The sequence below is a fragment of the Epinephelus fuscoguttatus genome, linkage group LG14 (assembly GCF_011397635.1).
Source record: "Epinephelus fuscoguttatus linkage group LG14, E.fuscoguttatus.final_Chr_v1".
NCBI lineage: Eukaryota > Metazoa > Chordata > Actinopteri > Perciformes > Serranidae > Epinephelus > Epinephelus fuscoguttatus.
Genome location: NC_064765.1, coordinates 30614502 through 30629043, shown reverse-complemented (window position 1 = coordinate 30629043; position 14542 = coordinate 30614502). Strand labels below are relative to the sequence as shown.

At 41.7% G+C, this 14542-nt stretch overlaps 2 protein-coding genes and 1 non-coding gene across 3 annotated transcripts; all 3 read left to right on the top strand.

Annotated features, from left to right (window-relative positions):
- The first annotated feature begins 420 nt into the window (after nt 1-420).
- On the top strand, nt 421-3400 carry marcksl1a (MARCKS-like 1a). The gene is made up of 2 exons (XM_049595264.1): nt 421-722; nt 2019-3400. Exons 1-2 carry the CDS (start codon nt 639-641, stop codon nt 2556-2558), a joined length of 624 nt encoding a protein of 207 aa, XP_049451221.1. The 5' UTR covers nt 421-638; the 3' UTR covers nt 2559-3400.
- Nucleotides 3401-5732: 2332 nt separating this feature from the next.
- trnas-gcu (transfer RNA serine (anticodon GCU)) lies at nt 5733-5814 on the top strand. The gene has a single exon. It is a non-coding gene; the product is annotated as a tRNA-Ser (tRNA).
- Nucleotides 5815-11146: 5332 nt separating this feature from the next.
- Nucleotides 11147-14489, top strand: adi1 (acireductone dioxygenase 1). Its single transcript, XM_049595265.1, has 4 exons — nt 11147-11404; nt 11928-12047; nt 12395-12574; nt 13601-14489. The coding sequence occupies exons 1-4, from the start codon at nt 11282-11284 to the stop codon at nt 13715-13717; spliced, it is 540 nt and encodes a 179-aa protein (XP_049451222.1). The 5' UTR covers nt 11147-11281; the 3' UTR covers nt 13718-14489.
- The last annotated feature ends 53 nt before the right edge of the window (nt 14490-14542 follow it).

The window sequence follows — 14542 nt, the reverse complement described above, 5'->3', positions numbered from 1 at the left end:
CAAAATTCCATGACTTTTTCAAGACTTTCAGTGACTTTGACCAACTCCATGACTTTTCCAGGCATGGAAAATGTGATTGTGAAATTCCAAGACTTTTCCAGGTTTTCCTGGAATCCTGGTGATTCTTTCTAAGAGTAATATTGACTGTGACCTGTATGATCTGTTTCTTGCAACAAGTGCTGAGTAAGTTAACGAAGACAGTTTAAAAAGTTTAAAAAAAAAAAAATTCTTCCAGACATGTGAAACAGTGGAAAAAGTCCTGCTGATGATCCAGTTGAGCAGCAGACTGTTGCAGTGACAGGGGGTGAAGGAGGCCCATCCCCCCGCTGCAGATTGGACAGAGCCCGTCTGACACGCCCATGGGAGGAGACTCCGGTCGACTTTGAGGCGCGGTTGAAATACACACAGCCTCATCACCAACATCCTTTAATTTGAGCTCAGCTGCCGTGGGGTCCACATACACTTAAGGGGGATCTTCTCGTTTCCAAACCTAGCTAGGGAGAAGGAGATCTGGTCGGATTTTTCACCTCTTTGGCAAGACCTTACCCATCCCAGATCTGGATTTTTAAATCTCAAAAACTCCTCGAAGTTTTTCTTTTTCGATTTTCTTTTTTGTTCAGAACACCTAAAGGAAAAAAATGGGAGCCCAGTTTTCCAAGGGTGGAGTAGCTGTTGAGGGGAAAGCCGCCGCCGACCCTGCTGCCGCCAAAGCCAACGGCCAGGTGAGTAAAGCGGGCCTGACGTGCCGAGCATCAGCGGGGAGCCACATGGCACCCAACGCCCACTGGCAGCATGGGTGCCACGGCGGGGCTCGGGGCTGCGATCGGAGCCTAGCTGTTGCTGCTTTACTTTGTGTATTGAGAGCAGGTCGAAACCTCTGTTGCCCCTTAAGCTGTAGAGCAAATTAGCTTTGAGTGAAATCATAACAGGTTGTTGAAATGTAGGGGACCTCCAGCAGAGCAGCCGTCGAGTGGCCATGCTCGTCCCCGCTCAGCGCGCACCAGACCTGCCTTTGTTAATTCCACCCGCTGCTCCCACAGGGGCAATTTACCCCCAAATTTTAAGCAGGAACGACAGATTCTGCTCTCAATGTGTGTTTGGACCGTGTTCTCTGTCATGAGTTGGCTGTAGTCGAGGAGGTAATCGCTCTCGCGTCGAACAAAAGATGTGAGGCGAACGGTGCAAAGGATGCAAATGCGCTCTGCTGGAGGCGCATTTTGCGGAGTTGCAAACAAAGCGCGGACAGGCGCCAGTTCAAGCCCTCTTTGTCCCCAGCCATCATACATATATGCGCAGTGTCCCATTGTGTTTGACTTAATTTATCACAGAGGGACATAAAATGTGATTTGATGAGCAGTATGTGTTAGTAACTGATTGTTGTGAGAGTTAAATGTTCGAGTCTGACCCCAGATCAGAAGATGCACTATATGATGTACATGTTGATGAACTTGAATCGGGGCAGTTGGCTGACTTCTCCCTCTTTATGAGTGCAGCAGAGTGATTGAATATAATTCCTCAGTGACACCGGCTTTGTCTGTGTCATGACTGATGTGTGCTGGCTGCATTCTGGCCACACAGAGCTCACGCAGAGAGCAGTGCTGGATGTGAGCTGCAGCGCTTGGATGAGAGCGGAAAGCGGGTTTCATGGGGATTCCTTTGTTCCATCAACTTGCTGGCTCTGTTGACGTTTAGACGCAGCACTACTGCCCCCATGTGTCAGCTTAGAGTCATGCAAACAGCTGTTGATCACCCCTCCCTCCTCCCCCCCCTCCCCTGAACCACTGTCAGGGCAAGCAGCTTTCCTCAAGTATAACATGGATTAACTATTGGAGTAAATGGGCTAATGCTAATCTGTCATATGCCAGATCTCTTTAGATTTATTTGGAACATTGTACACATTTCATCTACAGTTTATCCATCTGTATGTTTGACTGATTTTCCAATCCCAGAGGCAATGTGTTTATTTTGACCCAGTTTGATTATTTTAATCCATGACTAATGAGTCCTCTTCTCTGTAGGAGAACGGCCATGTCAAAACCAATGGCGATGTGTCAGCCAAGCCCGACGGGGAAGTGGCTGCTGCAGATGGAAATGGAACAGCCGAACCAGCCAAGGAGGGCGAAAACGGCACTGGGGATGCCATCGAGCCTGCCCCTCCAGCCGAAGGCGAGGGCGCCAAAGCAGAAGGTGAGGCCGCCAAGGAAGGCAAGAAGAAGAAGAAGTTCTCCCTGAAGAACTCCTTCAAGTTCAAGGGCATCTCGCTGAAGAAGAGCAAGAAGGGCAGCGAGGAGGGCAAGGAGGAGGTCACCTCCCCCACGACCGAGGACAAGCCCGAGGAGAACGGTCATGCAGCCAAGGAAACCAAAGAGGAGACGCCGGCCGCCGAGGCCAAAGAGGACGAGGCAGCTGCCCCTGCTGCCGAGGCTGCACCTGAGGCTGAGACCAAGGCAGCGGAGGAGGCCCCACCCACAGAGTCTGCCCCCGCTGAGGCAGCCGCCGCTGCCCCCGCCGAGGACACGACACCTGCAGCCTCTGAGGGCGAGGCCAACGCAGAGTGACTGCACCCCGCCACGGCACCTGAACTGATTTTCCAAGATTAAAGTATATAAATATATATATGAGAGACTTGTGCCACGTTCTTAAAGTTATAAACAAAACTAGAAAAGAAGACGAAGGATATATCACATTTGCTGATTCAACCACCAGTTCACTGCCTTTTATTAGTTTTTTGACAGACGGAATCTCACCGGGCCCTCTCATGATGAAAGTGTCGGTGTGTGTCGCCCCCTTATGGTACACACAGGGACTGGCGTGTGGCGAAGGTAATGGATTGGATGTGGAGCGAATCAGGAATACTGACTTATTTTCCCAATTCATGGAGAAGCATCCTTTTTAACAGCGTGGCAGCCCTATAACATTTTATTTTTCTTTCTCATCTCTTTGGGATCTAAAAATTGTCACCGTTGCGGAGCGGGGTAGACCATCTCCTTCACTCGAAATGACTGTTATATGGACACATAAACCTTTCAAAAAAAGATCTTATTAATTTTTAGAATTCTACATTCCTATGTTTTACCCCCAAATTTCAAGTATTTTGTCATGTATAGAAAAGTGAAAATCGAGGAGGGGAGGTGGGAAAAGAGCAATGTCTTTGTTCGTGCATTTTGATTCTTTTTCTGGCTAAAACCACATTCAAGCTTGAGTATTGCAGTGTTCACATTTCAGAATTTATGACGCAGGGGTTGGGATTGTGTACAAAATGTGAGCTTTTTATCTGCAAACTGTCTCTGTAAATATGTTTTGGCCAATATTTTTGGTTCTCTTTATTTTGCTATCGTTTGAAGATGTTAATGGTTTTATTGTAACTTTTAATAAGGGTAAATAAATGTTCGATCCCCTCTGTCTGTGTTTCGCCTTGTGATTCACACCTCAAGACACTCATAAAGTAGGTGGGTGGGACTATTTTGAGACAAGTCTGTTATTACATCATGCATACACAAAAACAATCGGTTATATAATAAAAACTGGATTAAAGACTGCATATGGTCGAGGTGAAAAGTCATTCATATCAGGCAGTATTAAGAAACACTGAACATGAACACTGAATGTTTCGTGGGCCTGAGTCATACCTGATTCATGCTTGTTCAACATACAATAAAGGTCATGCAAAGCAATATTGTGTTGCTAATAAATATCTGGGATAACTACAAATATTTGCATATATTAATCTTTAACACTCATCCTTAAGATATAGTTTTTCACATTTAGTAATATATGGAGCACACCTCACTGCACGCCAATACACATATTGTGTAAGTGACCAATAAACCTTTGAATCCAACCATTGGATAGTGTGGGCATGCAGCTGCAGGCATATCTATCAGGATGAGAAGGTATTAAGTCTAGCAATGGATTTTCTTGGATTATTAATTCATTATGACAACGTATTTGACGTGGTCATCAGATGCTACAGTAAGACCCACTTGTATAATCAATGATCACATCCTTAAAATAACTAATTTTACTCCAGGCCTTTGTACTAAAACCCATACTATTATTATCCCTTATATCAATCTAATCTTCACCTTTTCACAGGATATTGAATCTTACGTAAGATCATGGGTTCAAATCATGCTTTTACACATAAAACCTCACTTTGGCATTATGGTATCCTTAAAGTAAGTACACAACCATTTTTTTCTGGGCTGGAGATTGAAATAGGGCGTTGTTTATATTGGGGATATATATATACAACAGAACGTAGTATGTCCTCTGATAAATTAAGCAACAAGTATACACTCCCAAAGAAGGATTTTCTGGAAGTACTTCCAGCTGTACAGTTTGTATCTTGGTGTGGCTTAAAAAATTAACACTTATATGCAGAACCGAGATGCCGGACAGGCTACAACAAGACTTGCACTGAAAAAGGCAAACATTATACTTTTATAAGCTTTTGATGGAGTCTCACAGTTGAAGGCCATGAGAGATGCTGGGAGAGGGACATAGGGGAAGAGATAAATGGTGAAACGTGGGAGGGAAATCATTGGATCAAGTGTCAAAGGAAACGCAGACACATCTAATCAATTAGAAAATGATCAATAGACGTTATTGGAACCCACATAAAATGGCAAGGCTAGGAATCTGAAGCTCTGGCTTGTGTTGGAGATGTAATACTACTTGTGGCGCTCTCTTACACATGTTGTGTTCATGCCCCATGATAGATCTTCTATGGTTTAAGAAAATTACCTTCATAGCGATGACTTCCTCACTGCTGCAGGGACCAATAGTTTGCCTGTTGGTCATGTTGCCAGATGTGTCTAAATGGACACCAAATCTCCTGATGCAGAATGGCACTTATCTCTGGATGTAAGGCAGTGTTTCAACACTGGAAAAATAAAGGAGATAATATTAGTAAAGGTAATGAATGGACCAAAATGCCAAAATTTCCTTCTATAAAAGATTATGTCATAAGCTTATGGATGGGCAAAATTCAGTATCTATATTTAGATACTGGGCCCTTTTGTTAAGGTAACCCTTTTCAATTAATGAAAAACGTTACATACGTAATATATATATAATAGGTAGAATATGAGGTAGTATTTAGTTTATATAATATGTATTTTTTGATACACATACAGCATATATTGAATATATAGTTGTATAACGCTCTACCTCGTTTTCCCTTTGTCCTTGTTTCTTGTTTTTGTGACACATTTTAGAGGCCATAGACTGTAAAATGTCACACACATTAAAAGAAAAGAAAAAGCATACATTCCTTTAATCACTCAAACATAAACACATATTGTAAACATGGGTTCCTGCGGAAAAAAAGAAACGGGGGAAAAAAAAGTGAGGGAAAAGAAGTTAATTTCATGTGTTGGTCTCTGGCTCCATGTGGTGGACAGTTATATATACTGCAGGCTGTGTGACTGTGTAACTTGTTGCTTTTCGGATTACAGTAAACACGTTAACGCCACATTCATATGTTGCAGTTGTCTGGGGATTAGTCAGGGTTTTATGTAGCTCTTTGTCGTTAGTAGGAGTTATACTGCGTTTTAATGACGTGTGGAGGTAGATTTGAGCATACACATGTTGAGCAGCACATTACGGTAAGAACAGCAGCGTCGGCGAACATGTTAAGCGGACCCAAATAAGACTGACATCTGTAAATATGATCACACCTAGCCTACTGTATATCGAGATGTAATACGTCATCCTGGTTGAAAGAAGCAGACGAGGTGGCCGAGTGGTTAAGGCGATGGACTGCTAATCCATTGTGCTCTGCACGCGTGGGTTCGAATCCCATCCTCGTCGGTGAGTTCTTGTTTTCATATCTTGCTCCCCAGACGATTACATGTAAAGTCATGAGAACCTCGCTTGTTAAAAGGGGGTGCAGGCATGGGAATAGTGACAGGTAAACTGCGCTTAAACTTACACTGAGGGACACAGGCACATACAAACAGAGGTCATAAAACAACAAAGGAGGATAACAAGTCTTAATTTTAATTTCACCACTTTAATGTAAATCACGGACACTGATTGTAAATACAGACGGCAGCTCCGCTGATTTTAAGCTGTCAAGACAGACACAACTGCTTACTAAAAGTTATGGTGTCAACCTTCAAAATAAAACTACAACAAGTTTCTTGTATTCTTTTAATCTCCAAATATAAATAATGAGCACATAATGTGGAACCAACACTATTATTATTATTATCATTATTATTATTGCAATTATTATCAGAAACCTAAAATTGTACCGGTTTATTATTATTATTATTATTATTATTTTTTGTTGTCTGCCACTTGAGCTCAAATTCCCGTGAGCTGGAATGAGCCAGAAACCTGAAACTTGGCCCAATGATTGGAAATGATGTGCATCAACTTTTATTAAAATATGAGCCCAGTCGGCCACATGGTGGCGCTGTAATTAAGGCTTAAAAATGACTTTTTTGGGAGGCCACGCCCCTCACACCATAAGTCTGATTGACTTGAAATTTGACACACAGGTCCAGCTCAATGTGCTCTACAAAAAAGCCTCAAGGACCATTAAGCTCCGCCTGACTAGATTTTTTGCTAATTTGCATAATTTGAAAATCAGTAACATGACATAAACTTTTACAATTTTGACTCCATCAACACCAAAGTTGGTACACGGCTTTGGGGGATGACAAGACACATTTCTATTACAAATGAGCCAGATTGGTCAAAAAACATGGCCGCCACGGACCAATGAATCTTTGCTGTGGGCGGAGCTTAGAATTGATTGGTCATAACTCCCACACCCTTTGACCTATCATCACCAAACTTGGTGGGTAGGTCCACAATGAGACTTGGAAGCTGCCTACCAAAGCATTTTGAGCTCAGCCTATAGGGGGCGCTATAAATGCCACACATCTGTATCTCAAAGACCATTGGATGGAATTTCACCAAATTTGGTATGCATGCTCTAGGGGTGGCTATTAACTAATATCTTGAGTGCCATGTTGATAGGTGAAAATGGGCGTGGTCTATTCGTCATTAACCTTCATAATTTGCGTTTTATTAATTTATGACCAGCTGGAAGGACCTAGGGACATGAAACGTGGTACATGGACTATAAAGGACATCCAAATACTGCTCAAAAAATTTGGTCCCAATCGGCCTTATGGGGGCGCTATAACATAGAGTGTAAAGCTTGAAAGGCTCTGTCCGCTGCACCACAAGTGCTATTGACTTGAAATTTTACACACACATCCTCCTGATAGTCCTCTACAAAAAAGCCTCTTGCACCATGAATGCCGCCCTTACAGAATTTTTGCTAATTTTAATAATGTTAAAAACAGTAAAATGAATAAGCTTTTGAAATAATTGTGCTATCAACACCAAACTTGGTATGAGGCATCGGGGGACCGAGACACTCATTTCTATTATAAATGAGCCAGATTGGTCAAAAAACATGGCCGCCACGGACCAATGAATCTTTGCTGTGGGCGGAGCTTAGAATTGATTGGCCATAACTCCCACACCCTTTGACTTATCATCACCAAACTTGGTGGGTAGGTCCACAATGAGACTTCGAAGCTGCTTACCAAAGCATTTTGAGCTCAGCCTATAGGGGGCGCTATAAATGCCAAACATCTGTATCTCAAAGACCATTGGATGGAATTTCACCAAATTTGGTATGCATGCTCTAGGGGTGGCTATTAACTAATATCTTGAGTGCCATGTTGATAGGTGAAAGTGGTCGTGGCCTATTCGTCATTAACCGTCATAATTTGCGTTTTATTAATTTATGACCAGCTGGAAGGACCTAGGGACATGAAACGTGGTACATGGACTATAAATGACATCCAAATACTGCTCAAAAAATTTGGTCCCAATCGGCCTTATGGGAGCGCTATAATTATCTCCAGATTTCTCCCAAAATTATCATGATCATGGAACTGTGATTGCTTAAACATTAAAATTCCTATTGAAACTTTGAAATACGCATCATTAGGTAAAATTTCAATTTATGTTTTGATGTTCAAATGGAGTCTCTATGTGAAAGTATACCACAAATGTTATTAGCATGTAGGCGAGCTGAAAACCCGATTTCAAGAAATGTCTGACTTGGAAAGAGTATGTATTGCTTGGAGCTTTCAGGGACAGAGTGGGGAACGTCTTGCACTACGGCAGATGAGGGTCACGGTGGGTGGTGAGGGTCATGGTGGCTGGTTTGGGGCGGAACAGGTTAGAACCCGCAGATTGCCGCTCGCGGCTATATTTATTATTATTATTGCAATTTTTATTATTATCATTATTATTATTATTATTATTATTTTAAGGAGTAGTTGTAATATTACCTGCAATAAATAGCAATGATAAATCAATAAATATGAATGTAATAATGATAACACTTACTTCAATTATTCCTACTTACTTACTGAGTTGTAGTTTCTCACTAAATACTGGAGGGTAGTTATTACTCAGTACTGTCACACATGACTGCAGTCAGCTGCCCTCAGTGTAAAGGCCTTTATACAGTCAGTGGCTGTGATATTCAAACCTGTGGCCTGTTGGACAGATCTGGCCCACGATAGGGTTGCCCCAACCATTTTCTTATTCACAATGACAATGAACTGATTGACACTAGAATTTTTTTTTGCACCTTTAAGGTAAATAAGATGCCAAAGTGCATTGGAAAGCATTAAAGGAATACTGCACCACAAAATGCAAATTTGTAAATCAGTTAGTCATGCTGTGTTACCATAAATTTGTTAAGAAAACTTGTCTTGCATGCCGCCACAGAAAATGGCTAACATATTGATTTATTCATTGACTGGGGACCATGTTTAACAGCAGCAACACTATATGAAAACATTGGTGTACAAACTAATTTTCAATCTTGCCATCTAAAACTGAACTGAAAGTGGAACTTATTTATGGTCTCTTCAAAAGCTAGACTCTGGTGGCAAGACTTTTTTTTTTTCTTAGGAAAAATACAAGAGTTTGGGAAGTACTGAGCATAACCTTGGATAAATGAGACTTGGATTGTACTGCACAAGTTGTGTGAAAGATTGTACATGGATGTTTTTTTTTTAAAGTTTTGCTGTTGTTAAACATGATCCCCAATCAATCAAAACATCAATGTGTTTGCCATTTCTTGTGAAGGCACATTAGAAAAATTAAGTTTTGGTTATGAATTCAAGATAACATGGCTAGACTAAGTGATTTACAATTGGTCATTTTGTGAGTCTATCTTACTACGTATATAATAACGAAAACTCTGTCTGTCGGTGTGTCTGTTCCTTGTTTTTCTCCTCACTGACTTGGTCAATCCGTGTGAAATGTGGCACAGTGGTAGAGGGTCATGGGAGGATGCGAATGAAGCAATATTACATCAATTGGCCAAAGGGGGGCGCTATAGCAACCTATTGAAATTGCAAACTTTGAATGGGCATATCTCATGCCTCTCCTCATGAGGAACAAATTTGCCACAAGAACCCATAACTTCTGGTTATATAGATTTTCAGCCATTTTGAATTTTTTGAAAAACACTTCAAATCCATCTCTTCCTAGGAAGTTTGACCGATCTGCATGAAACTCATAATCTAGGGACCAATATCTAAAGTTCCCTCTTGGCAAAAGTTGGAAAACTTACTAAAACTGAGCTTCTATAAGGGCGTGGCTCATCACATAAAGGTGTATAACATCTCAAGGGTTTCACCGATCACCATGCAACTTTGTAGGCATATGACCACACATAATCTGAGGGGACCCCTCCAGTATTGACCCCATCAAACAAAATGGGGGCGCTAGAGAGCTAATTTCTTATCTAGGCCTAACCGCCATATCGATTTTTACTAAACTTGGTAGATATGTAGAACAGGACGCCTCAAGGTGACTGGAGAAATTTAACTCTAATTGGCAACTGGGTGGCGTTATAACAACAGAAAAATGATTAAAAATGGCTAAAATGCGACAGATCGCTGTGGCTCCCCCTGTGGCCCAATGTTTGTTTTTTTCTAATTTTTGGTATGACAAGTAATAAGATTCTGGGAGTTCAACAGTGCACACCTACAGATCTGTTCAATAGACAGATAATCAGGAAGGCTAATGCCATTCTTTCTGACAGCTCCCATCATTTACACTCTGAGTTCCAGTTTCTGCCTTCTGGCCCCCGGCTCAGACTTCCTCATATGAAAAGTAACAGGCACAAGCACTCCGTCCCTACATCCATTTCCCTTTTGAATTCAGGACAGGGTAGGAGGAGTCTTACCTGATTGGTTGATATTCATGGGGCTTCTTATCGGCAGGCTGATTTTTGCTTTTGTCTCCATGTGGTGTTATTGATGTTAGCAGAAATTGATAATTACGCACTGTTTGCACTTTCCCTATCCTGCATGGGCTATTTGAGTCGCTGCTACTGATGTTGTTTCAGCACACTGTATTATCCCCCCCTCTTAGACTTTTAATTGTATGTCTTGTACATTTTTTTTTATGTCTTTTTTACTTGCTGCAACACTAATTGCCCTACGGGGACACAAATAAAGCAGAATCTGAATCTGAATCTGACTAAGCCATGGTATGGTATGCTGTACATAATCACGGAAACTGTCGGTGTGTCATTCTGTCAGTCAGTCATTCTGTCTGTCTCACGTTTTTCTACTCACTGACAATCTATGTGAAACTGCACATAGGCATTGAGGATTGGCATAAGTAGAGGGTGACAAAGCTACCAATGGGTATGGACTTGTTCCTTTAAATAGAGGGTTCTTTCCCCCCTGGACCTCCACATAAACATGGATACACCCCAGTGTCCCCTCCTTTATACACATGACCTGGATTTGCCTCTTGGCAAAGATAAGTGAGGACAGCAAACGTCAAAAGGGTTGAAAACAGACAATTCATTTTTATATCTGATAAATATAATTCATGTTTGTTAGGTCACTGCCCCCTGGCCTCTTGTCATTTTGCAAATTTAGTATCCCTCGTCTATAGTAAAGGCAAGCAACCCACACTTCCGGTGGTAGCCTTCAAAGTAAAAGTACCAAATTAGATGGCTGTGTGTTTTTCTAATATGTCTATGCCTATATTATAAATACATTTATCATTTTAAAAATTGGTATGGATATACAGCCTGTTCGCAGAGCCCCTCGCTGCCCACACCACTGATTTGGTCTGGTGAAAGCACCGTACGTCCCCATTGTTTACAGGAAGTGAGGCTGCAGTCACGTGACGTGTAACGCCGACAGTAGTTTCTGTGAGATATCGCTTCAGAGTCCAGCTGTGAAAACGTGCAGCGGTTATCTCCAGCATGGGGTTAGAAGCCTGGTACATGGACAGCTCTGATGAAGACCAGAGAAAGCCGCACAGACTGAACCCAAATCAGCCCGTGTCCCTGGAGGAGTTAAAGAAGCTGGGGGTGTTTCACTGGAAGGTAAAGTGACAGCCGCGTTAGCTGCTGCCTAAGTTTACACATGACAGTTAGCTGTCAATTAACTAAGGCTAATAGTAATTTGTACTCCGAGGAGCCAGCAAGAGTCAAAGCCAGCAAGAGTCAAAGCTCGAGTTTTATATGCACTGTATTAATTGATAATACGTCTGTAAACTCTGATTTGGGTTACGTAACTTCTTTGCTGTGACCCACAACTTAAAAATGATCCCACAACATGTGCATATGCCGACATTTTTGTAGTTTAGGTGGGTGGAAAAAATACTACATATAATAAATAACCAATAGCCAACACACACATGTATTTTAATTTTCTTTTCGGTTCCTGCAATGCATGTCATACCGCTAACTAGCATCACTTATGCTGTTACCATATGCTATCATGACACGAGATGCCCAAAGGAGCTAACTGCTGGCATTGGGTTTGCTGTGTGAAATTATGAAATCACCAAATTGGTTTTACAGATGAGTTTGTGTGCTGATCAGAGCTGTTGTTCTGTTATTGCAGCTGAATGCTGATATCTATGAAACAGATCCAGAGCTGGAGCAGATCCGTAAAGACCAAGGCTACTCCTATATGGACATTATCACCATTCACAAGGACACACTACCTAACTATGAGGAAAAGGTAACCAAAATCACTGTGCACGGGACAAGCTGTTCACTTTAAATTAGGCAATGTCTTCTAATGAGGATGTTGCTCAGTCAGAGGCAGTCACATTGTCAGAGAAGACTCTTTAAGGTGTTAAAAGTGAACCAGAGTGAAGTGTCCCCACTGCATTAGAAGATGTAATGACCTGTGGAGATGAGAATAATGCTCTGCAGTGGTTTATGACATTTATATGACCATCATTCTCAGTCAGTGGCGAGGACAATGACACATCAGGACAGCTAGCACTTGAACTGGTTGTAAAGTTTTATAATTCAACAAAGAAACCACCATAACTCAAGCCTCTTTGTCTTTTTGTGTCTCAGCTGAAGACATTCTTTGCGGAGCACCTGCACTTGGATGACGAGATCCGCTACATCCTTGACGGCCGGGCCTACTTCGACGTGAGGGACAAGGATGAGCGGTGGATCCGAATTGCCATGAGCAAAGGGGACCTGATCACCTTGCCGGCCGGCATCTACCATCGCTTCACCCTGGACGAGACTGTATGTAGCATACATATGTAACTGTTGTTGGTAGGAAGCCACATCCTTTAAAAACATAATGTAGTTAACTGCTTTTTGATTATATTGGGAGGTGAAGATGTTCAACACTGACAATGTAACAAAGCACTTGAGAACAGTGGATTAGATGAGATGAGAATAAATGGCGCCTGAGGAGAAATTGGGTTGTTGATGCGGAAAAGAATATTTGAATAAGACTAGAGCAAATATTGAGAGCACAACCCGTCTGGTGTTTCCATACAGCAGAATACAAACACAAAGTGTGCAGCGTGCATTGTCAGCTAGTATTTATATTACCTAACAAATCATGCCATTTACATAGTTGAAGAATGTGCTGATTAAATACTTCTACATTACTATGTCCTCAAAGTGTTGCAGCTGTGGGATGTGTCACTGCTGTCAGTGTTGTCATGACTGTTGCTATTAGCATGTAAGCTTTGTTTGTTTTTTGCACTTGTTAGTTTACTTTTGACATTGCAACCTAAAGTCTGTTTTGTTTTTCTTGAGGCTGTTGATCTAAAAACCTGAATTCTGGGTCACACTACCTAAAGGAGCACTAAACGATATTCAGAGCATTAATATGGCAGCAAACCGCTATTTGCTATGTAATGATATGGTGGAGAAATGGCTTCATGAGCAGAGAATGAAGTCACATGCATGGTCGTGCATGTAAGTCCATGTGTGTATATCCCACTGGCTAGCTAATTGCAGGCACCCGGCAAAGTGTGGACATGGCGGTTACCACTCATATCATGAGTCATTGCGGAAGCGTGGCGCCCACCCTCCAGTTCCCCCCAGTTAACACCTTTAGCTCTGTCAGCACTGTTTACATTGTTAGCACTGTTAGCATCTCAATGAGAGCTGCGTGCAGAGAACCTTGTTACCATAGATATGCTCTGAATATTAAGGCTGTTTTTATTGCGGTAAATGACCAAATAATGAACTCTTTTTAACACAGGGAGTATCTCGCCACATTTGGATTGATCTCAACACTGTTTGTCTCTACAGAACTACACTAAAGCCATGAGGCTGTTTGTGGGGGAGCCTGTGTGGAAAGCTTACAACCGGCCCGCCGATGACTTTGACATCCGCAAGAACTACGTCGCGTCACTGCAGGGATCCTGAGAGCGAGCGAGAGAAAGAGAGAGAGAGAGAGAGAGCGAGCGAGCTGTGTGATTCCCTATGACCACTGCTTCCACTAGAACCAGGGCCTCTAATACGATTCTGTAGAGACAATGAAGTAGGTTTACAGTTAGAATGTTGAGACACACATTGTGGAGATCTCCTGTAGCAAATCAGGCATTATGCACTAAGATGCCTTTTGGTGAATACAATCTCAGCGGTGGAATTTCAGTAAGTACATTTACTCAAAGGTACAAGTCTTTTCATTTCATCCTAATTAACACTTCTAGATTTAATTTACCAGTTAGATTTAGATTCTACAGACTGACGTAACTGACCATATAAAGTATCTAAAATTAGCATCCTGTCAACAAAATATATCTATAAATATAGTATTTTAAAAGGGGCCATGCTGCACTTTGTACTTTGACTTTTGATTCCTAAGCATAATTAATATGTATGTTAACTTCAGTAAAAGTTTGATTGCAGGATGGAGCATCACTTACACAGGGTCTGAATACTGTTACACCACAGGACAATCTGTAGTGCCTTATTCTCTTAAATCAGCTGTATTTGATCTTAGGTGCTCTCAGACTTATCCTCAACAACATGCTGAAATATGCAACTAATACACACTATTTTCTAATTTCATACTCAGATCTCTCTGAATCAGAAGTTAGAGATGTTAGTGGTCTGTGCTAATGGGGTTGAGTGTTTCTGACATATTCATACAAATTGCTTGTTGTATGGAAAATAAAGCTGCTTCTGTTTTCAATCTGTGCTTTGGTTTTTATGATCTTTCCATTGAACCAGATGGGTTGATTTAAA

What these genes read in the sequence shown, in the direction of transcription:
- marcksl1a (XM_049595264.1), top strand. Translation starts at nt 639, where the DNA reads ATGGGAGCCCAGTTTTCCAAGGGTGGAGTAGCTGTTGAGGGGAAAGCC. An exon ending in CCGCCAAAGCCAACGGCCAG is followed by an intron (nt 723 to 2,018) that starts GTGAGTAAAGCG and finishes TCTTCTCTGTAG; the next exon opens with GAGAACGGCCATGTCAAAAC.
- adi1 (XM_049595265.1), top strand. Translation starts at nt 11,282, where the DNA reads ATGGGGTTAGAAGCCTGGTACATGGACAGCTCTGATGAAGACCAGAGA. An exon ending in TGGGGGTGTTTCACTGGAAG is followed by an intron (nt 11,405 to 11,927) that starts GTAAAGTGACAG and finishes CTGTTATTGCAG; the next exon opens with CTGAATGCTGATATCTATGA. An exon ending in TACCTAACTATGAGGAAAAG is followed by an intron (nt 12,048 to 12,394) that starts GTAACCAAAATC and finishes TTTGTGTCTCAG; the next exon opens with CTGAAGACATTCTTTGCGGA.